At 41.1% G+C, this 27678-nt stretch overlaps 1 protein-coding gene across 3 annotated transcripts in view; it reads right to left on the reverse strand.

The window, feature by feature from the left end:
• Positions 1-12861: 12861 nt before the first annotated feature.
• The window catches only part of LOC117551199 (immunoglobulin superfamily DCC subclass member 3-like), an 88511-nt gene continuing 73694 nt past the window's right edge, over positions 12862-27678 (reverse strand). For 2 of the 3 annotated variants that reach the window (XM_034223950.1, XM_034223952.1), the window contains 8 exons: positions 25569-25734; positions 23826-24076; positions 23580-23744; positions 22816-23004; positions 18862-18975; positions 17855-17981; positions 17314-17428; positions 12862-17202 (listed from right to left, as the gene is read on the reverse strand). In XM_034223950.1, the coding sequence (XP_034079841.1) occupies positions 17128-17202; positions 17314-17428; positions 17855-17981; positions 18862-18975; positions 22816-23004; positions 23580-23744; positions 23826-24076; positions 25569-25734 (1202 nt within the window). In that variant the 3' untranslated portion in view covers positions 12862-17127. The remainder of the gene's footprint in view (positions 17203-17313; positions 17429-17854; positions 17982-18861; positions 18976-22815; positions 23005-23579; positions 23745-23825; positions 24077-25568; positions 25735-27678) is intronic. The other variant, XM_034223951.1, reaches the window with a different exon arrangement.

The raw sequence follows: 27678 nt of genomic DNA on the forward strand, positions 1-27678 counted from the left end.
CGACCGGAAATCAAATTGCTGTGAAGGATTTCCTGTATTTTTTGGAGTATTGATTACAGCGTTTAGAATGTGTTAAATGAAAAGTCATGAAAGAGTTAAGGAGGAGAAAAGGCGTGTTTAGATATATATTGGGAATGTACAATGTCTGTATCCTGTGATATGCGTAACAACGGACATTAAATACGCGGAGAGCCGGCCCCCAGGGAGGAGCCAGGAGAGGCTATATAAACAACGAAACCTGAGGGGTTCGGCCTCTTTTCTCTGCTAGCGGGGAGCCAGAGGCAGCTGCTTTTCTGTCAGAAAATATCCTGTTTGTGACTTCACTGCGCCTTTTTTATTAATTCAAGTACCAATTTGAAAACATCTCAGAGACTCCATTTAGACTCCTTTTTAAGCTTCTCTTTCCTGGACGCGAGAATAACCATCACAGTTAACAGTATGGACGGAGGAGATGTGGCGGAGGAAACAAGAGGAATACCCGTGGAGACTGCAAAGCTGAGAAACTGGGCTGCAAAGTTTGTTCATCCATTTCGGATTTATCAGTCTTCAAAACGCAAGGTGTGTGTGACTTTTCTTTTTGTCGCTGCTTTTAATTGAACTATTCATATCTTAGACTGCACTGTAACTTTTATCCATGTACTTTTTCTTTTAATGTTTAATTGAACTATTCATATCTTAGACTGCACTGAAACTTTTATCCATGTATTTTTTCTTTTAATGTTTATTTTATTAGCTTTTCTTTTTAATGACTGATTTTAAATGCCTTTTTCTTAATGTCTTTCATTTTTTGTAAAGCACTTTGAATTGCCTTGTGTTGAAAAGTGCTATATAAATAAACTTGGTGTGTGTGTGTGTGTGTGTGTGTGTGTGTGTGTGTGTGTGTGTGTGTGTGTGTGTGTGTGCTCTGTCTGCTTATTTGCAATGGAGGCTAGGCCTAATCAGAATAATTTCAAGTCCAGATCATCGTCTGCTTAGTTGCAATACTGTAGTTTATGCAATTTAGGCCTATAAATTGTTTATGTAATTTATATGCCAGTGTGTCCATGGTTTTGAGTCTGTGTGTGTGTTGAGTGCAGCGCCGTCTACTTTTTGCAGTACAGCAACTATAGGACTAAGCATGCCGGTAGTTTCTGTGGACCTGTCTGCCCGTGTTGTGAGTGCACTTCGCGCGTGCGCACTTGTGTGGCATTGTTTGGGATTACCTAATTAAAATAGCGTCCCCCCAGTAAAAAAATCCCCACTACACCACTGCTTGAGAGTCAGTTTTCAATGGGCAGGGCGTTCCATAGACCTTCATAGACCTCCCATAGCATTGGTAATAGACGCCATGAGAACGCTCCCCGACGGTTGTTATTGTCAATATTTATTTAAATATAAATTAATTATTTATTTTGTAATAGTCACACTCGATTTCGCCGATTTTCTTGTTGCCCCAGCTGGTCCACACCTCTTTTAGCAGAAACAAAGGCTACATCAATGTATTACATCGATGTTAATCCATGTGTGTGGTTGTGGAATTAATGGACGTGCCGTTAATAATTTACAAACTCTTCAACTACAACCCTAATTATATTTAAAAACATTTTAGAAGGCCTCACGAAATACTTTAATGTAAATTGAAATTTAAATGTGAAGGGATGTGTGTAATGTGGTGATTGACATTACTAACCCACGGATCATCAAACCGTGGGGTCTTATTTCATTACGTGTTGATTTCTATCAACACGTAATGTTGTATCGATGTATATAGAGATGTACTACAGCAAAAGTATTCTCCGTCGGGACTTCCTGCAACAATACCACGCCGTTATCTTGATTCTGATTGGCCAGAAGACATTATCAAAGATGTTCTATTGAGAAGACGATCACTACGTGACAAAAGTTTTCAAAACCGTTTCTAGTCTTCGGTATTTCCAGACAAGTGGCTACTGAAATCAATCGTACTAACTGCTGTCTTTAGCTTACTTTAACATCATTTTTCATGGTGGGGCTAAGGTGGGGCTAAGCCATTTCCACGCTCGCGCCAGGGCCGGGGAGGGGTTACATTCACTTGCACTCGGACATTAGAGATTTTCTCTCATAAATATCCGATGAGAAACAACTTTTCTTTCAAAACAAAGCTGCCAAATGGGGTGGCAGCTGGGGTGGCAAGGCCTTTTTCTGAGGTGGCAGCTGCCACCCCGTGCCACCCCGTAGAACCGCCACTGTTCCCCTGTCGCGAGTTCGGATCATTCAGTGATGATACTATATACCTAAATAATCTGTGGAACCTCAGCTTTAATCGGCTATCTTGTATGTGCAGCTACGATAAGTAATAAGGGTACTTTTATCTTGAGTTCTGAGCCAATGTCCGTTATCATTTTTCGCTAAGGGGTCTTCTTATGTGACTTGTGTTTTGTTTTGGTAAAAATGGTTTATCGTCAGTTAGCTGAGATTATTCCCGTTAATCTGGTATAACACATTAATAGGTTCTTAAATATTAAGATCCCCTGAGACACAGTGTCGTGAACAAAAAAAACAGGGTCCCCGCCGGCGGGGACCTTGGGGTTTAACAGGTTCCGGACTTCCTGTTGATGTGAAATCCGAAAACATTTAAAAAGAATTAAATAATACTTTATTCCGAGTGTGCTTGCTTTTCTCTTTGGAGGTCATCACATAACGGCATTGTAATACACGGTTCGGCTGCATTAAATATTACATATCTGCCGTAGTCACTTCCGGGCAAACATTACGGCCCCGCCCACTTTTGGGGGAAAACAACGCTGTCATTCATTCTGCCTTCAACTGCACAATGATTGTGGACTGCACCGACATCCATGTAGCTGCCCCCCAGTAAGATGAACCAAGCAAAGTTGACATACTCAACATACAGCTGTGCTCTTAAGTTTACATGAAGAATTTGTGAAATATTGGTAATTATTTGAAAAAAATTATGCAGAAAACTTGTTTTATTTAGGAACAGTGGTCAGGTGAAGCCATTTATCACTACATATATGTGTCACACATTAAGAGCTCTCTCTTACTTCCTCGCTCTTGGTCCTCTTCTACCTGGAATTAAAGACAACCAAAACACACACAAGCTGAATGTTAAAAGTGCTTCACAAGATAAATAGATGAGTGCAGACTGTTTAAACTATGGGTAGGGGGACTATTTGGCAGGTTTAAATGATTATTAGTAATTATATCATTTTCTCATTGTAGACGAGCAGACAGGGAGCCAGATGAGAAATGCAGAATATGCAGCTGCCATTTTCCACATGGAAAAGACAAAGGGCCAAGTTTATTTGAGTGGACAAAAGAGAAAGGGAGCTTAGCTTTAAATCCAACACACTCTCACTCCCTAAGCGTCCAGGAGCGACGTTTGGTCAGTTTCCGTGGCGTCCAGTTGTGACGCTCCTAGGCTCCTTCAGCGTCATAAAGGGACGTAAATAGCTTTCAACTGATTGCAATGTATTCCCATCTGCAGCGGGATTTGACGCTCATGGAAGCACGGCATTCGTTTGTGTCGGCTGCCCTTAAAGGCAATGTGAGCGTCCATTCCCATTGGATAACGGATAATTGTACACCCGGAAGTAAGTATTCCTCTTACTGTCGATTGATTTTACAGTGATATCTGCACTAGGGCTGTGCGATTATGGCAAAAATCATAATCACGATTATTTGGGTCAATAATTGATATCACGATTATTTTGACGATTATTCATTGACCATTTATTGAACTTTAAAACAAATAATATTTTACCAATAAACAAGAACAAATATGTTGGAGCGCACTTCCAAAACCATACTAAACATATATTATTAATATGATAAATAAAAATAAATTGGACCAAAATAAATTAAATCAAATATGATGCAGTGCACTGTCACAACCTACTGAAAACTCCTTAACATATAGCCAACATGTTGGTAAAACATATTCAACATATTCCACTCAGGCTGGCCAACCGTCATGGTCCAGAAGTAATAGGAAATAAATGTTGAACTACAATTTAAGACCAAATAAAAAAAATGTAGGCCACCATGGCAAATGCTGGTAGGGCTGCTCATGTCATCTCTTAAAGATGTTTTGCAAGAAACAACAGCCTGTTTACATGGTCTGGTTTCAGAGATGAGCGCAGGCAGGTGACGATATTGCCACCTGTACTGAAGACCCTCAGCCACGCTCCGACACATGTGACGCCGGCCAATCACAAAGCTTTGATGCGTTGAAGTGCATTATTTTGGCACAGGAAGATTATGTTACAGGACATTAACGATAAAACAGAATATTGTTGTTCTATTTGTAGACACATCTCGCGATCGACTGGTTGGGCACCCCTGGGCTAGACCATAGGTCTGTTGTGGTAGCAAAGTAGTCAGCTGAAGCCACATCTCTCTCAACTTCCCCACGGCATTTGTCATATAGTGCAGGCAGCGCAGACCTGCTGAAATAATACCGAGACGGCATCGCGTAACGCTTGTCCAACGTGTTGACAAGTTGCTTAAAGCCCTGGTTGCTAACAGTGCACATATCTTTAGCGATGTGAAATGTAATGGCAAAGTACTTGCAAATAGTGGAAATAGTTTTACCCTTCTTTTTAACGAGTTGCTGCTCTTGTTCTGACATCTTCGCTCTCGCTGAACACTCACAACACATGTCACTCCCACGTGGCCGAGTGGGCTTTTAGGGAGAGGCGAAAGCGCACCCAGCAAAATAATCGTATTTAGTCAATTATGCTGTTTTCATAATCGTCGCAAGCCATAATCGTAATCGCGATTAAAATATGATTAATTGCACAGCCCTAATCTGCACTACTCATCGACTAAAAAACACCAGATTATCCTTGTTAATTACACAACATTGATTGGTTTAAATTGTGTGCAATGCTTTTGTATTTTTCCCCTTCGATTCGGAGAAACAAATATTTTTTCGGAGTAAAGGATGGCAGAAGACACTACACTACCCATAATCCCCAGCTATCGTTTGGACTACACCATGTGCTCTGTTTAAAAAAACCCGTGATAGTCCTCAAGCTCTGTGATTGGAGAGTGTGCTCCGAGGGTTACGCCGATTCTCGAACAGCACTTGAAATGGGATGGAACCACGGCAGACTGTCCAAAACTGGATTTGAACGGGTCCACCCCGAGATCCCGAGTTGGAAACATTTGCGTTACATCAGCATGTGTAACAGTTGTAAATATGCAGTGGTGCTTATTTGTAAATCATTTAGTATAATCACACAAATTCTGTGTTTTATATTGAATAATTCTGTGTTCTTTATTTATTGAATGTTCAATACCTGACAAGGTCGGAGATGAAAAACTTGGGTCGCAGGTTCCTCAACAGTGCATTACAAGACATCTATCAATATGTGTGTATACCTCCACCATTAAACTGTCGTATTCTGCACATTTCTTATACTATCTACATACATCTTATAAGAGTATAATACATATGTATAATATCAGTTAAAATAAGTGCTTAAACATACAGTAGTTAACATTGCAGGAAAGCAATATATTAGTACTTTGTCAGGCTTAATATTTATACCCCCAAAGCTTTTTTCTTATTTAAAATAAGACCTTAACCTAAAGTATTCTTTAATATTTAAATAAAGCCTTATTAGTTTGTCTGTCTGTGTCTCCTATTAATATCTAATAATAAAAATAATACATTTCAATAACGTGCTTTAACCACCAGGTGTCCCTTTCTATCAGCTGTGCGCCGTTATGGTGTAAATATACCAATATACCGATTGGATCAAATATAAAAGTCAGCCGAATTAGTATTGATACTGCAAGGAGACTTATATTGTGAAGAGAAATTTAAGATTTTGTTTAATTGATATATTTATGATCCACGTCACATATTCAGTTTCGGCAGCAGTTGTTCCTGTTTGTCTAGAAGTCTTCCCATCAGGCCTCTATAGAGTGGCAAAGTCACGCCCATCTACTTCCGGTCCATTGGACCTTATTTCGGAAAAATTATGTATTGAAGTCAATGGAGAGAGAAAACTTATCTTTCGATCCCGTTTAAATGGTGCCACGAATTACACATATGATGTTTGACAATCTTAAAAAATGTATTTCCATGTCAAAAAAGTCACAGTTTGTCGTAAAACTGTTGAAATATAAGACTATGAAAAATACGCAACTAGAAAGACTACAAATCCTAGAGTCGCGTAAGTGATGTCATAACTGATGTCACAATTGTTTTCCTCCGCTAAATATAAGAGATAGCTAAGATAAGATAACTTTAACTAGATGCCTATGTGCTTACTACCAGGTTGTTATCATACCAGCAATGGGTCTTGCTCGTTCTTTCGCTTCCCGTCTGATAAAAGGACCAGAAGTGGCTGGATCAAGTTAGCTACCTAGCTAGTAGCAAGCACGTTAGTTAGCATTACAGTCTTAGCCTTGTCATTTTTATAAGCCTTAACATGAAGTAACATCAAGTAACCCAAAATGTTAAACAGTAAGAGTAGTAGTCATATTTCGTGAACCCTTTGAAGAGTACTGTCACACCGGTGTGATCATTCTATAATACACAATTTAAGCCTGGGGGAGAAATGCTAACGCTACATTAGCATCTGCGATCTGTTCTACTTCATACTATCTGCACAAATGGTTGACATTAAACCAAGCGGCAAACTCTGGGGAACAGCCGGGAAGCCAATACGGAAGTGCCACACACTGCAGTTCATACATGGGCCGCTAGGGACTGGCTGCAGAAAGGAGACATTTCCATAGACCCCCATGTTAAAATGCCCAACTTTACAGCAGAAAAAAACATGTTTCTACCCATGGATGCAATAAATATTATTATCGATATAGTTAGATTCCACCTTCATGATTATGAATCTGTGAGTGAATTGTTTTCTAACACAACCCTTTTATTTATATTAGGTCTTAACGTTTTTGCATAAATTAGGGCGTGGTCACGTTGATGGACACGTACATGCCTCACTGTCAGCTAACAGCAACTTGTCCACTCTGCTAGGCTACAACCATAGAGGCTACAACGTTAGTTAGTCATAGTACTGTACTTGACCCTTTAGCTTTAGCCATGTTCGTGGTGATTGTGCCTTTTAGGGAATATTGTTACAAATACCAGACAATTAAAATGTTGTGCTGTGCGCTTGCATGTACTAACAGAACTTCCAAGAAGTCTAAAATGATAATATTATACATGTTAACCCCGTTTGCAGGTGTTTGTGTGCTTGGTAGCTTAGCTTGTTACTTATTAGCCAGCTAAGGATGTAACCCTTTATGCATACATATACATTTTAGTTTATGATTCAGCCTTGGGTAAGACTTTTATAGTCTATGGCTATGACGCCCATAATGCTAAACGGGAGCAAATGTTATTAGGGGACCCAATTATCCCAGTGGTGGCCGCCGGAGCTAACGGAGCCACAGGGGGCTAGCTCCAGCTGGCGTCCCGGAGCTAGCCCACTGCGGCTCCGTTAGGTCCGGGCGGTGCAGTCCGTCTTTTCTCAACGTGTGAATGACAAGCATTAAGAATAACAAAATATAGCTAATTCTCTTGCAGATTGTCTCATTTGATTATGAATGTAACGTTTATATAGGGGAACTACACTGTTAGCAGTAACTTGGTATGCATGTATTTCATGTTAGCTTAGCTTCTTAGCCTGAGCTACCTCTGTTTACTTCCAGTTCGGAGGCAGCAGGTCCCGCCTCGGCTCCGCCTCTTTGCCCTTATTTGGAGCAGGCGGGATTAGACTCTGACGTAACAGTCGAGCCGTTAGTGGCCGACTCCGCCTACTAAGGGCTTCACGGCAACTGCAGAATCCTATGGGTGACGTCACGGACACTACGTCCATTTATATATACAGTCTATGCATTAAACATTAAAAAGACCAGGCAGTTCAGAGAGAATCAAAGGAAGGCAGGCAGGGAGCTTTGCATGACATTCTTCTGGACGTGTTTCATTGTGGTGATAGTGAGGGTAGTCAATCGTTTTTTTGACAAGACAATAGTGACGGCCATCTTGGTGACGTGTGTTGTTTTGCGAGACCAGAGATGTAGTTCATTGAGCGTTTCACACAAAAAAATGTGTTACTTCACAGTTTTACAACACTTTATTTATTTGACTTGCAAAGGGGAGGGACTTCGCCACTCTATAGAGAGGCGAAGTCCCTCCCCTTCTGGTCGAGCTCCATGGGACCTTATTTCGGAAAAATTATGTATTGAAGTCAATGGAGAGAGAAAGATTATCTTTTGATCCCGATTGGATTGTGCCACGAATTACACATATGATGTTTGTCAATTTAAAAGAACATTTTGCAATTCAAAAAAATAAGAATGTGTCGTAAAACTGTGAAGTAACACATTTGTTTGTGTGAAACGCCTAATGAACTACATCTCTGGTCTCGCACAATACGCGTCACCATCACAAAGATGGCTGTCACGTTAGCACATTTTACCTCTTTCTTTCAGAACGAGGTGAAAATCACTACAAGTCTGGGCATGTTGAGAGCTGTACATACACAAAAGGGGAGTTAGTCGGTTCTGTAGGAGCCAGCATGCGGGACCGGCTTTACAAAGTTTCGGTGAGTAACATGAGTGTAATGTGTAACGTTAATGTCAGCTAGCTAACATTAGCTAACAAGGTACACTAACGTGTTTTGTTTTAGCAACTAGTTTTCTCGTTAAGAACTTCGTGGTCTCTGTGTATGCTGTGGATAACATTAGTGTTCACAAGAACAAGGTACACTCCCGTGTTTTGTTTTAGTTGCTCTTCAGATTGAAGCGGCCAGTTTTATATCGACTATACTGTATGTGTGATCTCCTTTTTCTCGTTGTGTCATTTGAGTTTATTTGCTGTGTGTAGATTCAAGGATTTTGGTTATCTTGTCAATTTGTTTGGTTATCTAGGCACAGCTGTGTGTGACTCCCTCTGGTACACTGGTATGTGTTTTCCTAATGTAGAGTGTTGATTTAATTAATAAACTACACACTGAGTCTAGATCCTGACCATCCTTTTTTTGTTGTTGATCAAATGTTTTCATTATTAAGACCTGGTCTGCCAGCAGGATGCCTTCCACTTTCCATCCAGCGAAATACACAATGGAGCCCTCAAAGCGCTCCACCAACCCCGCCACCCTTTTAAACATGGCCTGATCAGGAAGCCCTGTTTCCATTCGGATGACATCATCAGGTAAACCTGTTGCTGAATATTTTTGCCATTCTCTTACAATTATCCCCTGCCAGGTCTGTGGAACAACTGGACTGCAAGCTGCAGGGTCCAGGTTCGGCGTTGGTGTCTGAGGATTGCATGCTGGAGAGTTCGGGGTCAGTGCCTGCAGACTCAGGCCCTTTGCTGTAGCTGTGGTCGGTGGACTGATTTACCAACACACTCTCACTCCCTAAGCGTCCAGGAACGACGTTTGGTCAGTGTCCGTGGCGTCCAGTTGTGACGCTCCTAGGCTCCTTCAGCGTCATAAAGGGACGCAAATAGCTTTCAACTGATTGCAATGTATTCCCATCTGCGGCGGGATTTGACGCTCATGGAAGCACGGCATTCGTTTGTGTCGGCTGCCCTTAAAGGCAATGTGAGCGTCCATTCCCATTGGATAACGGAGAATTGTACACCCGGAAGTAAGTATTCCTCTTACTGTCGATTGATTTTACAGTGATATCTGCACTACTCATCGACTAAAAAACACCAGATTATCCTTGATAATTACACAACATTGATTGGTTTAAATTGTGTGCAATGCTTTTGTATTTTTCCCCTTCGATTCGGAGAAACAAATATTTTTTCGGAGTAAAGGATGGCAGAAGACACTACACTACCCAGAATCCCCAGCTATCGTTTGGACTACACCATGTGCTCTGTTTGACAAACCCCTTTTTTTTTCACCATTCATTCCAATGGCTGGCATCTATGTCACGTGATCTTCAAATTTCTCCCTGCAGAAAAAGAAAACATGGCCGAACTTCGTTTTATTCTCGGTGGAAAATGCCTATTTTAAAGTTAGTTTGGCCATTAAAATGCGTTTTGATGTCATTTGATGCGAGAAATATGAGTTGTTATTTCAGATTATGTGTGCAGTGGATGTACATGATCTTTAGTTTGCTAGTTATTATGAAGATTACTTCAGGAAATTGCGACGTTTTCATTGTTACCAAGGTGGTTGCTAGGGACGCTGCTATCGATATTATTTCTGTTATGTTGTGTAACTGTTTAATAGTGTTATCTTTATTGCTACCCCCTTCCCCATCAATGAATAGTGTTGGTCCACAGCGCAAACATATTAGTTTAACAAAATCCGCATCTAAAGATAGCATAAAAAGGATAACCTGACTGCTGTACTGTGCTTTATCGACTTCAAAAAAGCATTTGACTCGATCCACAGAAGCACAATGGTGAAGATCCTTGATCCTTGTCCCTCCCAACCTACTCCGGGCAATAGAGACCATGTACGCAGGAACAAGGGCCAGGGTGGTGACCCCAGACGGCAACAGCGAGGAGTTTGACATCCTGGCTGGGGATCTTGAGCAGGATCTTGGCTTCACTCTCACACCAAGGAGGTTGAGACGACACCCCACAGTAGTCCTGACAGACCTGGACTATGCGGACGACATCAGCCTGCTCTCCGACAGCGTGGAACAAGCACAGGAACTCCTGAACAGAGTGGAGTCAGAGTGTGCCAAGGTTGCCTTAGGCTAAACGCCAAGAAAACTGAGATTATCACCTATAACATCTTAACAGAACATCCACCTCTGACAACAACAGAAGGCACTGTGCTTAAAGAAGTCAAGGACTTCAAGTACCTGGGCTCATGGGTCAACTCAACCGAGCAAGATCTTAAGGTGAGGAAGGCACTTGCATGGAGGGCCCTGAACGGCATGACAAGTGTATGGAACTCCAACCTCCCCCGTCAAATCAAACTCAGCTTCTTCTATGCAACGGTAGAGTCTGTTCTCCTCTATGGCAGTGAATGCTGGACCCTGAAGCCAACCCTGCAAAAGTCTCTTGACGGATGCTACACCAGAATGTTGCGAGCAGTACTTAACATCAGCAAGAGTGTACATGTAACCAACAAGATCCTGTACGAGGGAATACCAAGGGTGAGCGAGAAAATTGCAGCCAGGAGAATGAGACTAGCAGAACATTGCCAAAGGCATCAAGAGCTGCCAGCTGGCAAATTGGTGCTGTGGGAACCAACACACGGGCATCGGTCACGAGGATGTCCCGCACTAACATACGTGGACGTACTCAAGAATGACGTAGGAGCACAAAGTACCAATGAACTGGCCAGATGTATGGAGAACCGGGATGACTGGAAGCAACGATGGAGGGCTCGTCTGAGGACGACCTAGAGAGAGATTACCAACGTTCAGGGAGCTCTATGCAAGTCAATGGGACGCCCTGCCCGTTGAAAACTGACTCTCAAGGGGTACCCTGTCCGTAATAGAGTGACGGGGAGGGGCCCTGACCGCCCGTCAACATGTGCCGGGTTGGGAGTGTTCACCCTCATAGTTACGTATTAGTATCTTGTATGTATTGCACAGTTTATTTTTAAGGATAGCCAAACAAATCATATCACAACATTTTTGATAACATTCATGATTGGTTAGGGGAGCTACGTATATTTCTTTGCTCAAAGTAAATCAGCAACTCACCTCAGCAGAGTCCAGTGTTAAAACCTGGAATGTGAATCATTTTCAAAAGCATAATAACTAGGGGTGCACCGAATGGGAAATTCTTGGCCGAAACCGAAAATAGGAAACAGTTGGCGAAAACCGAATGCCGAAAGGCCGAAAATGATTAATAGAAATATATATATATATATATATATATATATATATATATATATATATATATATATATATATAATGTATACATTTTTTACCAATGTTGTTCAGCTACCTGATTATGGAAATAGACATGATTATGGCAAAACTTAACTTACATAATAATCACTATTATGGGTCCATAAAACATTTATTCAGCACTTTTGAATGCATACAGTACATTTATATATGTCATGTATTATTGCTAAAAAACATTATATCGCAGTCTTAGTGTCGCCAACTCGTTTCTAATATGCAAAGACAACAAATGCGTCTGATGTATTTTCGATCAGACGAGATCTCTCCCCCCCGTCTGTGTGCGAGGGGGCGGGGCAGTTTACACACACGCAGCTGCTACATGCAGCGGAGCACACTGCGGAGATGGCGGAGAGAACGCGCTTCGAGGTGTGGTTAAACTTTACCCGTCTCGATGTGGAGAATACTTGTTACCATAAGTGCAATAAGAGTTTAGCATGTAAGCACGAGCAATTTGTCTAAACATTTAGCAAAAGTGCACCGCATGCAGACGGAGGAATGTACCGGGTTCGACCGTCTTTCTAGCAGCTCTGTAGCTCCATCACGAGTAACGTTTCCACGTCAGGTGTTATGTATGCTAGCAGCAACACACGGAGTTAACTACATGATACAAACATGGGTTAATGATTAGAGGAAACTGAGTTATTTAGTTTGTTAACATTTCAGCTATTCTGTTTACAGTCTGTCATCAGATTATTTAATACGATTTGTTAAAGGCTCAGGGCAATCTCGATGACAAAGGTCAATGTTCCCCCCCCTGTGAGCCAGCCGCGAGCATGGTCGCCGCGTCTTTATTACGTCATCACAACAACACGTTACCAACGTAAGCCTGTTCTGACATTCGGTGATATTTTTTCGGTGCTAAAACCCTTTCGGCCAAAAGCCGAAAGGGCCTTTTTAACCATTTTCGGCCGATAATTTTCGGTGGCCGAATATTCGGTGCATCCCTAATAATAACCACCAATGACATGGGTAACTATATTTGTTGTATGCTACACAAATAAAATACATAGAGAAACGTTATTTCATCCACATTTCTTTATTTGGTTTTAGGCATGTTGGTATGTGATCAAGGGAGGAGAAAAGGCAGCGGTGAGACATTCAGGATCAGTCTACAGACAGAGACCAAGCTGTGGTTAGGCTAACACACTAGCCAATGCTAATAGCTCTCCCTTTAATATTTCATCACACTTTAATAATTATTTAGAAAGGTAAACATTTACACCAGCTATCATGGTTAATGTGTAATTTAAAACATTATATTGGTAAATGTGCAGCTATAGATCAATGTTTTGCCTAAAGAAGAATAGCTTATGTACACTGAGTGACCAGGATATCACCTGATGATGAATATGTCAATTATTAGGATGTTGTCATTGAGCGCCACAGTTTCTGCAGTTAAATACTGGTGTTGTCTTGTAATTACCTTCATATCTGAAAGACGCACAACAGGTGCCCTCCGGCTGAATAAATAAATAAATAACATTAAAGGGTCAGTTCACACAAATCACGAAAAATCACCACAAAAGGTATTTACAGAATAAAATGAGAAAATTCGTGTTTTAATGTTAATTAATGTGAAAAGTCATACGTAATATCACATATATTAGGGTGGAAGTCACCTGTGTCATCATGTGTGTTAAGGTGGAAAATGACATGTGTTATTTATTACACTTACTTATCAATAACAACTCTAATTATATGCTTCATTGTATTGCACAGTGTATTGACATTGGCGTAGCTACCTCATGTTAGCTAAGGCTCTAAGTTTTATGGAAACATTAACTTGTATTGTTTACCTTGGTGGTAACAGTGGAAGTTGTTTGGCCCTTTAAAACGAATACTAATGTTGTCATTTTGTGATAAAGTACACACTTTGAGATGTCTTTAACTACTCCCTAACTTGTTATTTAAAAAGTTACCTGTTCTCTTACAGAATGCCAGGTTCGTGAAAGACAAACCTTAGAAAAATAAAGATGAACTATGAAAACATTTTTTGTAAATTGTGTGAACTGACACCCTTTTTGTGTGAATTCTGCATTTAACTTACAGTGAAAGCCTTCCAGTCACAGCTCGGTCTCCAGTGTGTCTGCAGTCAGTCCTTACCTCCCAACCTTTCTCATGTTGGCTACAGACGGAGGAGGGACCTCGGTCACAGCAGGGTAAAGCTTTAGGATTCAGTTGGCTACATTACAGTGGAAAGCTTTAGTGAAAAGAGAAGCACTTATAATCCTTAAAGCATTGTTTCTCCTTGGTACTAGCAGACAGTTTCTACTCTCCTACATTTTGTAAAACTTTTTTGTGGTGTTTTTTTATCTAGTAGTAGGCTCTTAAGGGCAAAATGTGAGTTCGGCTTCTAAAACTTCCAGCCATACATTCTCATTCACATCACTTCCTCAAAGACCATAACCTAAAAATCATTTTCATACCATCCTTACACATGTAACAAAAAAACCTTAATTCATGTAATCAAATCTAATAATAATATCAACAATAAGAAAAAGCAAACATTTGCTTTGGCACATGTTCCTGTGCACAGCAGGAAGAACAAAAGACTCAAATGAAAAGAGGCAGAGAAATGAAATGGTTCCAAACAGAAGCAACAAATGCGTTCTATTTAAAAACTAGCTTAACCACTAGACAATTCGCACTACAAAAATCACATTGACTTTTAGGTCTAAATCAGAAACACTTTTTGGTATTGTGTTGCTCTAACAGCTTCAGTGGTAGATGAGGAGAAAAGCCCTCATCCTTTAATACTGTATTCTTTGAGGAAACCTAAAACACTCCTAAAGGGTTGAGGTGAACCTTGAGGAACATAACAGCTCAAGTGACAACACACACTTTTGGTTAATGATATATTCGTTTAAAGCATTTTTTTGTTTGGAACATTAACTATCGTAACATTGAACTATTGTTTTGTTAGCGATGGTGAAAAATGAGGATTGCACACAATTTAGGATCCAAGCTAACCATTGTTGGCTTTAACAAGTGAGTATTTAAGCTTCTTAATGTGCTATAGCTACATCAAGCTAGCATGCAAAAACGGATGTTAACAGTGCAATTTAGTAACCAGAGCAGCTAAATATGATGTGTACTCATTTGAAGATAAGAAAGAAACATTAGCTAGTGAGCTAATATGGGTTGTTGATGACCGTATAAAGCTGTTGTGTTTTGTCAGACCCGTTTAATGGCTGTTGTAATAAAGCAGTGACAGCCGTTAATGAAAATAAAGATACATTTCCTTTTTGGGCACTTGTTTTTTCCTTTAAAATACAACCATTCAACTCTTTGTTTAAACCACTTAGGTCAAAAAGCTACTTTTTGGGTTAGGTTTAAGGAAGAGGTTTCTTCTCACAGCTGCTGCCCTCAAGGTTCACCTTGTGTTAACCGTTCACACACTCGTGGAAATTATCACGCTCACAAGCATGATCCTGAGCTTTGGTTGTGACGAAGTGCAAAGTTAAACCCTTGGAATGTTACATTTATAGAGGTTACATAGTTTGTTAAAATACATAAATATTTGGCAAGAATTGAACTACTAAAAACAGAAAGCAAGTATTCCTTAAACAGCAGTAACAATATAGCAAGTATTAGAAAATATCTGACATCTTCATTTGGTTACTCTTCAAAAAGGTACAAGTTAGAATCAACAAAATAAAGAGTTCCGTGTTGAAGGGGTGCACCTGGAATGACCAAACAAAAGGTTATGAAAAAATTACAAAGAAAATGCTAAGGAAATCATGAGATTTGTTTTGGTTTGGGTTAGGTTAAAGCACTGTATACACAGGTGACCCCTTTCAAATTGGAACAATCCAAACATTTAAGTAAATGTCTCTCTTAAAATAATTCTTTAAAGGAAAATAAGGAAAACCATCAAAATGTTTACATCTTTGGGTATCATTCAGCTTGGTTTTCATAGAAGAACTTTTTGGATAGGCTGACGCTGGAGACACGGCGCTGTCCGTGCCTTCAGGCGAGTGTCACCTTTTAAAATTATTTGCTGCCAACTCAGTGTCATTGAGGTCCCAGGGTGACACATTTGGCATCTGGAGAGTTAACTTGGCAGCATGGCCTCAAACACTTTTTGTCTTTCTTTTCCATCAGGGTTGTGCAGAACAAGCAAGCATCATGTTGAACTTCCTCTAATGGACTAAAAGAAAGAAAGGAATGCTTTAAATGTTCTCGAGGCACTCTTTGAGGTTTATATGTTCCATGAGCTACTTCCTCTGCACAAATAAGTCTTTGGAGATGGACACTGGAAAGCCATGTAGAGGTCAACGTTGATCAAGGAGGGAGCGCTGAAAGTTAAAGATTTCCAAAACTGGACCTGTAGATGGAAAGATGACATGGCTTGAACAGGAAGTGGTTAAGGCTCTGGTCGATCCCTGGAGAGGTTAGGCAGGGCTGTGGCGGTGGAGCTCAGGCCATGCCACGGTTATACACTCCCTGGAAGTCATCCTGAGGAGCACTCTCTGGACTAGTTGGCGATTGGCACAGTACACTGACACTGGTGGAGGAAGTAGTTTCTGAATCGAAAGGGTTTCAGTAGTTTTCGGTTGAGGTAGGCTAGCAAAGGTAGCATTATCAGGCTAAAACCGGCCTGCACTATGGCTCAGACATTCCTGTCAGACTGAGGTAGCTTTCTTTGGAGGCGTGCAGCGTTTAGGGGGAAGAGGAGTTGAGTAAACTGTTAACACGGTTCCTCTAAATGGCTCATACGGTGATAGACAATCACTTCCTATCACTTTCACTCTCATAAGGCGTTTGCAAAGGCCACTGTTTCTTCCATTTCTTACTGCAGAGGAACTGAAGGCAAAGAGTTCCATCACCACAGACTAAGAATGGCTTCATTTGGGTTTTAAGACCACAACTTAACATGTCAGCTTACCAGGGGGATCTGAGGAATACTATATATTTTGGTTATGGAACAGACCCCTACTGGAAAAGTGACATGTGTGTGTGGAGTACAAACTGAAGGAATGTGACGGACTGATCTGGCAATGCATTTTGAAGGCTTTTTCTACATGCACATGAGAATGTGCACAGGCAATAAAGGCAATAAAGCTTTGGTTTGAGAGTTAGGGTTAGGGTTGGGGTGGCCAAGGACCAGGATGTCTCCTAGCTCTTTGAGAATATTGTCACATTTTTGCAGAGACTAATGTAAGGTTTGAAGCAGCCGGTCATGGGGAAAGTAACCCTGACACTGGGCCCAGAAGGAGCTCATTGGTGGGATGCTAAGTGAGTAGGAGGGGGGGATATGGGTGTTGATATTAAAGACCAGTGTTAGCCAGTGTCTGTGACAGGCAAACCTGAACCGTGCTGCTCGATGACCACCTGGTACTGCGCCGGACAGACCACCTGCTCACAGGAAGAGAAGGAGAGAGGAGAGAACAAAGACAGGAATCAGATACCACTGAAGTTTAGGAGGTTAACTGATACAGTGATTGGATCAAGAGGAAAAGGGTCTACCTGTGGCGGGGGCTCCACTTGGGGCCGGTGTGCTCCGTCTTTAGGGACCCTATTGTGTCCTCTGCTGTCCCTCGGTACAGACCAGTTGTCCTGAGTCCCTTTACTGCAGAACAGACTGTAAACAGGGTCCAGCTGTGAGTGCCGGTTCTGCTAACGCTACATTAGCATAGCTTAACACTCCTTCATAAAAGCTGCAGAATTTTGATGATCAATGAAGTAAGAGTCGCAATACTGTCATTTTAAATAATCTGTTACAAGTAAAAGTAGTGCTTTCAAATTCTTACTTGAGTAAAAGTACAAAAGGCATCAACATATACAAAAAGTACCAAAAGTAGTTGTTATGCCTAATGGCCCATTTCAGAATCATATATTAAATTAGTGTTTTATGATTACAGATGAATAAATGTGTTCATTCACAATATGAATATGTACAATATGTACTTCATTACATTTCACCACTGACGGTAAACACGACTGCCTAATTCCCCAGAATATGATGTATAAATACATATCAGTGTAAAGTTAGCACAGCAGGACTGACCTGCGTCGGTACCCGAACAGCAGGAAGAGGACGCAGAAGATGATGCAGGCGGTGCCGATGTGGATGCCAATGACGATGCTGCCGAGTGAGGCCTCCCCCCCCCTGCACTGACACAGGCTGTTCTCTGCTGGACACACACACACACACACACACACACACACACACACACACACACACACACACACACACACACACACACACACACACACACACACACACACACACACACACACACACACACACACACACACACACACACACACACACACACACACACACACACACACACACACACACAATGGGAAACATGAGCTCTTCAACTAGCAATTATACGACCCAGAAGTGTCAGCCAGGATACGAGCTGTTTGAATTGTCTAGATGATAGGAAAGGAGCTTCAAACATTATTTTATCTCATTTAGTTTAGGAAACTATGGACTATTCTTTATGAAAGGAAAGGAGATAAGGCTGTCCCACAATTCCTTGTGGCGCACCATTTGGCTGTTCACTGAATCACCAATCTAAATATTCTGCATTTTACAACTTATGTCCTTACATGCCAACATGCTTTGTTTTGGAGTTTATCATGATATTAAACCAAATACAATGTTAAATGTATGTTTCCATGTTTTTTTCAACATATCCCTTAATAAAGGCTTGAGTTGGTGCCTTCTGATTTACCCATGTTATCTAACTCAGATATGTCATGCATTATTGTCTTATTTATTTTGGATAAAGTTTGTAGCGTCATTTCTGGAGTTTGATCATTGGGATATAATATATCTGTTGTCTAATATCATGTATGCATCTTATATTGCAATAATTAAATTCAGTTCTTATCCTTCATATATGTATTGTCTTGAAATCTCTTTTTCAAAGTAATATGTATTTACAAAAATGCTAGTCTGTTCTTGATAAAGTCTAATTTGAACACCTAAGCAAGGTTTAAAGGTGTGTATAGGTTTGGGTACTATGGGATTCCTCATTGAATCCGCTGTGTGAGACTCACCGGGGCTCGGGGCGCTCTTGGCCTCCTCTGCCAGAGACACCAGTCTCTTGGAGCAGTCGCTCTCCCCGTTTCCGTTGTAGGCCACCAACTTCACTTCATACACTGCACCTGATTCTGAAACACAGCAACCAAACAGAGTGAGTCAGGAGTTTGAGACCATGACTTATACCCATTAGATCAACACATGAGGTCAAGGACGCTGGTTATTGAACATTGATGCAGAAATTAGTCATAAAACCTGGAAAGTAGTAGCATTTTAGCAATACTGGTTACATCTTCCTAAAGTCGATGTTTTTTTTACATGTTTTTGGAAATAAGGTGGTTGCTAACAAGTGACTCAATGAAACTATTTAATGTCATCACGCCGACCATTAGCCGCCTTTAGCTTAGCGGTGGTGACGTGAAGTCATGTGACTTTGATGAAGTTCCTTTATTACCCAACGTGAGCTTTTCACTTCTGCCAATTGCATTTGAGTTTCAAAAATCAGACAGTGGTGTTCAAATTGGGAGATTATCCTGCTGAACAAAACGTGTAAGAATCACACACATGTGTTTGCCACATATATTATAATCTGCAATATACCAGAATCCAAGAAAGAAATCTCATTGCTTTTTGTTGAGGGAGCATTGCTAGATCCTGGGGTCGGCTTACAACAACACATCATCACTGCGCCACTGTTTAATTGCTCTGACTTGAACTGGTTTAATCCATAATTGGTGCCATCTCATTTCCCAATTCAATCAGAGAAACAGCCTTTTGCATTTATTTCTAAACGCTGTGTATGGTGCCTGTTGGAGCACCTGCAATCCCCCTGCAGTCAGATAATGAGCTCCTGAGGTTACGACTCATGACACATGATTGTCATTGACAGCACTGTTCAATGAGCTGTCAGCGTAGAGGCAGTCAGAAACACTATAAGGATCAATGATGATAGACAGAACCAAATTGCAGCTAAACAGGGAGAAATATCTTCTCATGGCCATTTATAAATCATGATTATTTCCTTTTTATTTGTCTTGATTTAATAAAGGCAAGATTAGAAAAGCATTTTAAAAGAAAATGAATTATATTTTGAAGGCAGACCATGAGGGATTTCAAGAGGAATTTGAACCCAAGCATATTGATCATTGATGGAAATGATAGACTGATGCATGTTCAGCTGAACCGCTGTGTACTGACTGAAAACTCTCTACTCTCAGTCTGTATATATTGTGACAATCTACAGCTTTATAGGAAATTGTAGAAAACTGTGGGACCTTTAAAGCTGCACTTCGTCACCCTGCTGGTTTCATACCCATTTGTGTCACAGAAAATGTAACCATCCTGTTAGACGGAGCAGCATAAAAGACAAACGTTCGGATAATTATTTACAGTCCACATCTGACAATGAATAGACCTATTAATGATAAAGGAAAAGCTCCACAGGAATAGAGAGGTGCAGGGATGACGTATTTACCCGGAAGTAAGCTGCTGGTACCCTCGACAGAAAGCAATGGGATTTCTCCATAGGATTTAGGAAAATAGCTGGAAATAAGGTGTGTGGAAAACGAACCTGTTTGATAAATGCACGTTTTGTTCAGCCGGATAATATCCACATGTCTACCCTACTTTTATCATTTTCTAATCATAAACCTAATCGTCAGAAGCAAAATGCTAACGTTATGCTATAAATGAACTACAGCAGGAACGAACTTAAGATCCATATTCAAACATACAGATTGTAAATTGTACGAGTTGAAGCGTTTGTTTTAACAGTTTGCAGGAGGCAGGTACTTGCTTTCAAGCAGAACAGGGCAAACAAACTTAGAGGAGTGTTTACGTGTTCGGCGTAATGACGTACAACGGCCTCCACAGCTTCTGTAGTCCTATTCAGCCACTTGGTAACAACCATCGTTTTTCAGACACGTCAACTCTTCAGAAATCACCAGTGGGGTCCCTGCTGATGGATTTAATGTCGTAGAACAAAACGTGATCCGTCTCTTCAACATGTCTCAACCACAGACCTTATTTACAGCTATTTTCCAAAATCCTATGGATAAATCCCATTGGCTCTGAGACGAGGGAACAGGAAGTGGTCAAATGCTAACTCACTTCCTGTTTTAGGACTCGTCACTGCACTACTCTATTGACAGTCACTGGTCACTGGTCTGTTCAAACGTCTCAGAGGTCTTGTATCCTTTGAAATATAATCCAATAAAAGGAGCAGCTTAGTGCAGCTGATGTCTTGTATAATCATTCAACCATATTGTTTTGGAGGTGTGTTGTTATTAGGGGTGTTGAAAATAATCGTTTCTACGATGCATTGCGATGCGGACGTGGACGATTCGGTATCGATGCAGTGACGGAAGATAATCGGTTATAGCGTAGTAACGTTGCTTCCTGATTTTCCGGCCGCGGCTTTACTATAACGTTTTTTTTTTTCTGTCACTTTAATATCAAATCGGTCGGTGGCGCAGAGATCAGGGAACAGACGTGACAGCGGCACAGCAACACCAAACACGGAGCATTTGCTTTATCCACCAACACAAGAACACCAGTCCAGAACCAACAGCAGAAGGACCCGCTCTGAATCACTCCGTGTCGCTGCGGCACAGGGATTTATGTTTTTCAAAAATAATCGCGTTACAATCATGTCAGGTTTTTGGTGGATTTAATTAAGTCTTGGATTGCAGAGTATGAATGTCCTCTAGCAATTTTCAGACGATACGTGTGTAAAGTTTGTGAAGGCAGGAGGAAAAAAGCTTCCGCGATCACCGTCTCCTCTCCGTTCCTCCAAACCCCGCCCCCTCCCTGAAAATAATGAGTGACAGGCTGATAGTGACCCGATAGAAACTTTATTAGTCACTTAATCACTGAGATATAATGAAGCTAATTTAATCTCATACATTCATGGGATTTATGTAACAGTAAGACAGAGAATGTAAGTGTGCACCCACATGCACTATTTTAGTTGTTATATGCTGTTGTAAACACTCCTGTTGTCTGCTGTGTTCAGACTCAAGTCCTGTGTGTGATGCCACATTCAGGACATTCAGTGTCCTTTCTTTAACAGAAGACCGTTGCTAGAAGCTGCAGCTAGACTGCAGAAGCATTATTTTTTTGTTTTTGAGGATGGAACAACTTCACACACAGATATAGGGAGGCTAGACCTATACAATTCATTTATTTTTGTTTATAAATGAATGTCAAGACATTTATGTTATTGATTTCTGAAGCACTTTCTAAATAATAAAAAGAGAGTTCATATGTATTTACTGCATGTATGCATTGATGAAAAATAAGCCATGTGCAGTAATATAGAAAATTGAGGATGCAACGCATTGGTATGAATCGTGATGCATCGGGGATATCGAATTGAATCGAATCGTTGACAGGATAATTGTAATCAAATCGAATCGTGAGACCAGTGAAGATGCACAGCCCTAGTTGTTATGGTAACAGGCATTGAGCGTGGAGTTGTCATGTAAACGAAGATGAGCGAGTAATAGATGCTGCTCAGACATGTGCATGACATCTTAGTGCTTTGATGTGCAAATCTTAATTTCTTTTTCCATCAGCAGGTAGAGAACATAGTAATGAACGTGAGCTGGAACAGAGGTTTAGACTTATTTACTTTAACGTGCTGCAGCTGTGAGAGTCAGCACCAGGTGGTGGTGGTGCCAGAGCCATGGTCAAAAAATACATTACATTATTATTAAGATAAGTGCAATAGGTTAAAGTTACATGACACAATAAGTAAAATCAACCATTAAGATACAAACTCAGAACAGCACACACACAAGTAAAATAGCTTTTTAACAAATCTTGAAAGCTAATGTAAAGTGCTGCTGCCTTGGCTTTATTTAAGCCTCAGTCTAACAGGAGATGAGTAGACCTACTGGATAAATTATATTATATTTGTATGCAGGATCAGAGTCAGTGTTAGGTAGACACTCGCTCACACACACACTCACCCAGCTCAGAGATGGTGTGGGCATTGATGTGACAGGACAGCTGGATGGGCCCCTGGAAGTCAGCGTGGGGGACCCTGCGGTAGGACAGCCTGAAGCCCTCAGCCTTGCCGGCCTTGCTGGGCAGCTCCCAGAGAACCTGCACGGCCGTGGAGTTCACCACCTTGGTGAAGAAGGTGGGGGGTGTGGGCACTGAAGGGAGAGAGGAGAAGGAGAGGGAGGGATGAGAGGGGAGCTGATAACAGTCGAGAACAAAGACAGCTCTAACTGTCCTCACAGGCTCTTTTACAGATTGAACAAAGATATCCAGCAGCACGGCACCTGGTTTTGTTATAACCTATTTGCTTCACTGTGGTGTGAAATAATACCAAACAAAGAGAAAGCAATAATGGACCCCCTCTGTAGGGCTGGGCAATATATGGGTATTTTATGGATATCGTGATATGAGGCTAGGTACCTTCTTAGATGTCTGATACTGTAATATCGCACAAGTGTCTTTTCCTGTTAATGTAGCATGCAGCATGTTTAGGTACTTGTATTGCATTAGAACAGCATTTACTTCATTGGAAAAACACTCTGATGCCGTATGGACTAGTTTTTGTTCTTACAGTTTTTTCATTATGCCATTTAAATTATTGATTTAGTAAGTGAAATAGAGTTAGACACACTAAACATGTAGCATTTATTATTCATTCATTATACTCTCTTTGTGTTATTATTTTGTCAAAGCACCAATAGTCCATATGTGTCAGGTTTCTTGTTCTCACCGCCCCCTAGAGTTGTAGCCCCCACAGAGAGGGACTGCTGGCTGGCCCCCAGAGGAGAGTAGGCCTTCAGGTACAGGGAGTAGGTGGTGGCGGGCTCCAGGTTGGCCACGTCATGCTGGAAGGTTTCTTTACTGATGGCCTCCTGCAGCTCCAGGCTGTCCGGCTCTGAAGCACATATAGATTTGACTACTAAGTACAGATGGTGTGTTTCTAAACTTCTCCTGCTCTGATGGTGCTGACACTCACCTCCTATCTTGCGGATATGCAGGACGTATCCGATGATGCTGTCGGTGACGTTGGGGGGGGGCTGGATCCAGGAGATCTGCAGGCTGCTGGTGGTCAGTGGGCTGGCCTTCAGGCCCTGGGGGGCGCTGGGCAGGTCTTTGGGCTGCGCCACGGCCAGCCGGGCGCTGGCCTGGTTGGTGCCGGCACTGTTCTCTGCGATGCACTGGTAGATGGCTTCGTCCTCAGAACTGATCCGGGTCAGAGCCAGGGTGCTGCTCAGAACACAGAGAGTCAGTTCACTCCTGCTCCTGCTATCCTGCTACTACTACTACTACTACTACTACTACTACTACTACTACTACTACTACTACTACTACTACTACTACTACTTCCAATGCAACCCTTATGTTGTATTTGGGTCTCCCGTGACCCGTTTCAAGTTAAAATGTAATAATAACTACGCTCTAGTTTTTTTTAACGGAACAAGGCTTCATGATATCCTCCACAACAGCTATATAAACACTACAAAACTGATTTTGACCATTTTAGCCAAAATAAAGTGTATAATTTGGTGTTCGGGTCTGGGAAGACCCAGCAGAATTGTTGTAGGTGACTCGGGTTCAAATTTGGCCCAATCAAGATTCATCTTTGACTTTAGACACCCCACCCCCTTCAGCCACTGTAACAATAATTGTTGGCAACATGCACCTGGTCTCCCCTCCCTCTGCCCCACCGAACAAATTGACCCGCGAACACCATGAACGGTAACAGATTTTGAACACAACACAAGGGTTAAGTCGTTTTAAAAGGGCTTTTTTTGTTGCAAATATGATCTTAAACACACTATGGATTACAATAGGACCTAGTGAAGGGCTCATGCATTACGTTGTTTGTCTTTACAGGACCCAGTATCAACATCTTGGTTTAATACCTTATTATGTGCATAATGTGTTACATGTTGCATATTCCAATTTACATATGTATTTAATCACTAAACAAACCTTGATGAGGGTAGTTTTCTATAGAGAATGATTGTTTTCTAGGTACAATACAATAAAGCTTGTGTGATCTGTTGCAAACTAGGTCCAGTACACACATACAGGATACATACAGAATTCAATGATAGTGGAAGAAACTCAGTTATTTAATTAAAAAAATATTTTAAAAATCTGCTTTAGAGTGTCCTGTTGATACTAGCTTGTTAGTGAGAAACCAACATCAATGATCAAATCAACACCAAAACATGTGTGTATGGTGCATGAAATATTTGAAAGCAAAACACATGGAGGAAACCAATATATTTGGGATATAGGCTAATACAAATATTGTATTGATTAAATTTAACATGACATGTTTTGAAGAGCTCACACTGATCACATTCACAGTGAGCACACACTCTGTGCAGCGCTGCCACCATGTGGCACAGCTCTGAGATGCAGGACTACGTGAAGCTCTGCCGTCTGTGAGTAATGAAAACATCTGAGAATACAACTGCTACCAGTTTAGAAGATATCTTTACACATGTGTATTTCAGATTTTCGAAAACTATAAGATACATTTTCCCACCTTTCATTCATTGAATACTATAGAATCTGTTTATGCCATCTTGTGAAAACAACTAAAGAATTGGTCACAACAAAAATATTATATGTTTAATATGTAACCAGTGCACCATTGCAAATGAGTCCTATGTGTCAAGTAGTTTTCCTAAATAAAAGTTAATAAAAGTAATACAAGTAATGTGATGACATCACTGCCACCTACCTGTTGTTGTTGGTCAGCTTGACGTTGTTCCCGGTCACCAGCACCTTGCCGTTCTTCAGCCAGATGAGGTGGGGCTCCGGGACCCCCTGGGCCACGCAGGTGAACACAGCGCTGCCCCCTGCTGGTCGGGACACAGACTGTGGCCACTGCAGGAACTCAGGAGGAGCTGAGGAGACATAGGGACATGAGACAAGGAGCAGAGTCACACACCATCACAATATACAACTAAAACAATCTTTGTTAACATAACTGAAACATACCAAGAGTTCATTTATGTAGCTTAATTACACGACTGGTGCAGCCATATCCAATCAAATCCAATCCAACTTTATTTATATAGCACTTTAAAAACCTTCAGACCAAAGTGCTGTACAGAGGGATAAGCTCACACAACATAATATAAATACATTTAAAATACAAGATACAAACACAAAACAAACCAGAATAAACGTAATAATTAAAAAATAAATAACAGCCATATAATAAAAAACAATAGACCACTGAAAGCAAATAAAAGCAACAATCTACTTGTTTCTGAATGCCAAGGAGAAGAAGTGGGTTTTAAGACGGGATTTAAAAGCAGACAGTGTGGGAGCCTGTCTGATGAGCAAGGGCAGGTCGTTCCACAGTTTAGGGGCGGCAGCAGAGAAAGCACGGTCCCCTCTACGCTTAGACTTTGTTTTTGGCACCTTCAGGAGCAACTGATCAGCTGACCTGAGAGTGCGAGTGGGCATGTAGCTGTGTAACAGCTCAGAGAGGTAGGGCGGGGCCATTGAGGGCTTTAAAAGTAAATAAAAGAGTTTTAAAATGAATCCTCGAATGAACGGGCAGCCAGTGGAGTGAAGATAACATGGGGGAAATGTGCTCGTATTTGCGTGTGCCAGTTAGTAGCCGTGCTGCTGCATTTTGCACCATCTGCAGGCGAGCTAGGGAGGAAGCACTTATCCCCATATATATCAATTCGCTCAAAGAAGTCCGGTCCATTTAACTTCAGCTTTTGCCAAAAATCACATTCGTTTTAACTCCATTGGAATATACAATGTTTGTGGGCTGTCTTTCATTTTGACACACAGAACAATGGGGGCTATCCACCCTTATCCACAATGTAAAGTAATTCACACAGCCTCTTCCCTCTTCTCTCTGTGAGGAGCAGCAGGTTCAGCTTTCAGAACAAAGTAACACAAAACTAAAATGGCATTCATTTTTTTAATATGTAGTGTAGTGTTTGATGTTCTCATAAACGAGTCATGTTTATTATAGAACTTGGTTTAATAACCTTAATAGTGACGGAGCAACATTACATACACATGTCAGTTATCACAACACTACTCGAATGCCGCCTGTAGATCCCTACAGCCAAAAAGAGACCAAATGCGAATACTCTACATGTAAGGCAAGGCAAGGCAAGTTTATTTATATAGCACTTTTCAACACAAGGCAATTCAAAGTGCTTTACAAAAAAAATGAAAGACATTAAGAAAAAGGCATTTAAAATCAGTCATTAAAAAGAAAAGATAATAAAATAAACATTAAAAGAAAAAATACATGGATAAAAGTTACAGTGCAGTCTAAGATATGAATAGTTCAATTAAAAGCAGCGACAAAAAGAAAAGTCTTCAGCCTGGATTTAAAAGTAGTCAGAGTTGCAGCAGACCTGCAGGTTTCTGGGAGTTTGTTCCAGATATTTGGAGCATAATAACTGAACGCTGCTTTACCATGTTTAGTTCTGACTCTGGGGACAGAAAGCTGACCAGTCCCTGAAGACCTGAGAGATCTGGATGGTTCATAATTTAGCAGGAGGTCAGTAATGTATTTTGGGCCTAAACCATTCAGTGCTTTATAAACCAGCAGCAGTATTTTGAAATCTATTCTTTGACACACAGGAAGCCAGTGTAAAGACTTCAGAACAGGAGTGATGTGATCCACTTTCTTAGTGTTAGTGAGGACTCGAGCAGCAGCGTTCTGAATCAGCTGCAGCTTTCTAATAGATTTTTTAGTGAGACCTGTGAAGACACCATTACAGTAGTCCAGTCTACTGAAGATAAAAGCATGGACAAGTTTTTCCAAATCCTGCTGTGACATTAGTCTTTTAATCCTAGATATATTCTTT

Source organism: Gymnodraco acuticeps, unplaced genomic scaffold (genome assembly GCF_902827175.1).
Source record: "Gymnodraco acuticeps unplaced genomic scaffold, fGymAcu1.1, whole genome shotgun sequence".
NCBI lineage: Eukaryota > Metazoa > Chordata > Actinopteri > Perciformes > Bathydraconidae > Gymnodraco > Gymnodraco acuticeps.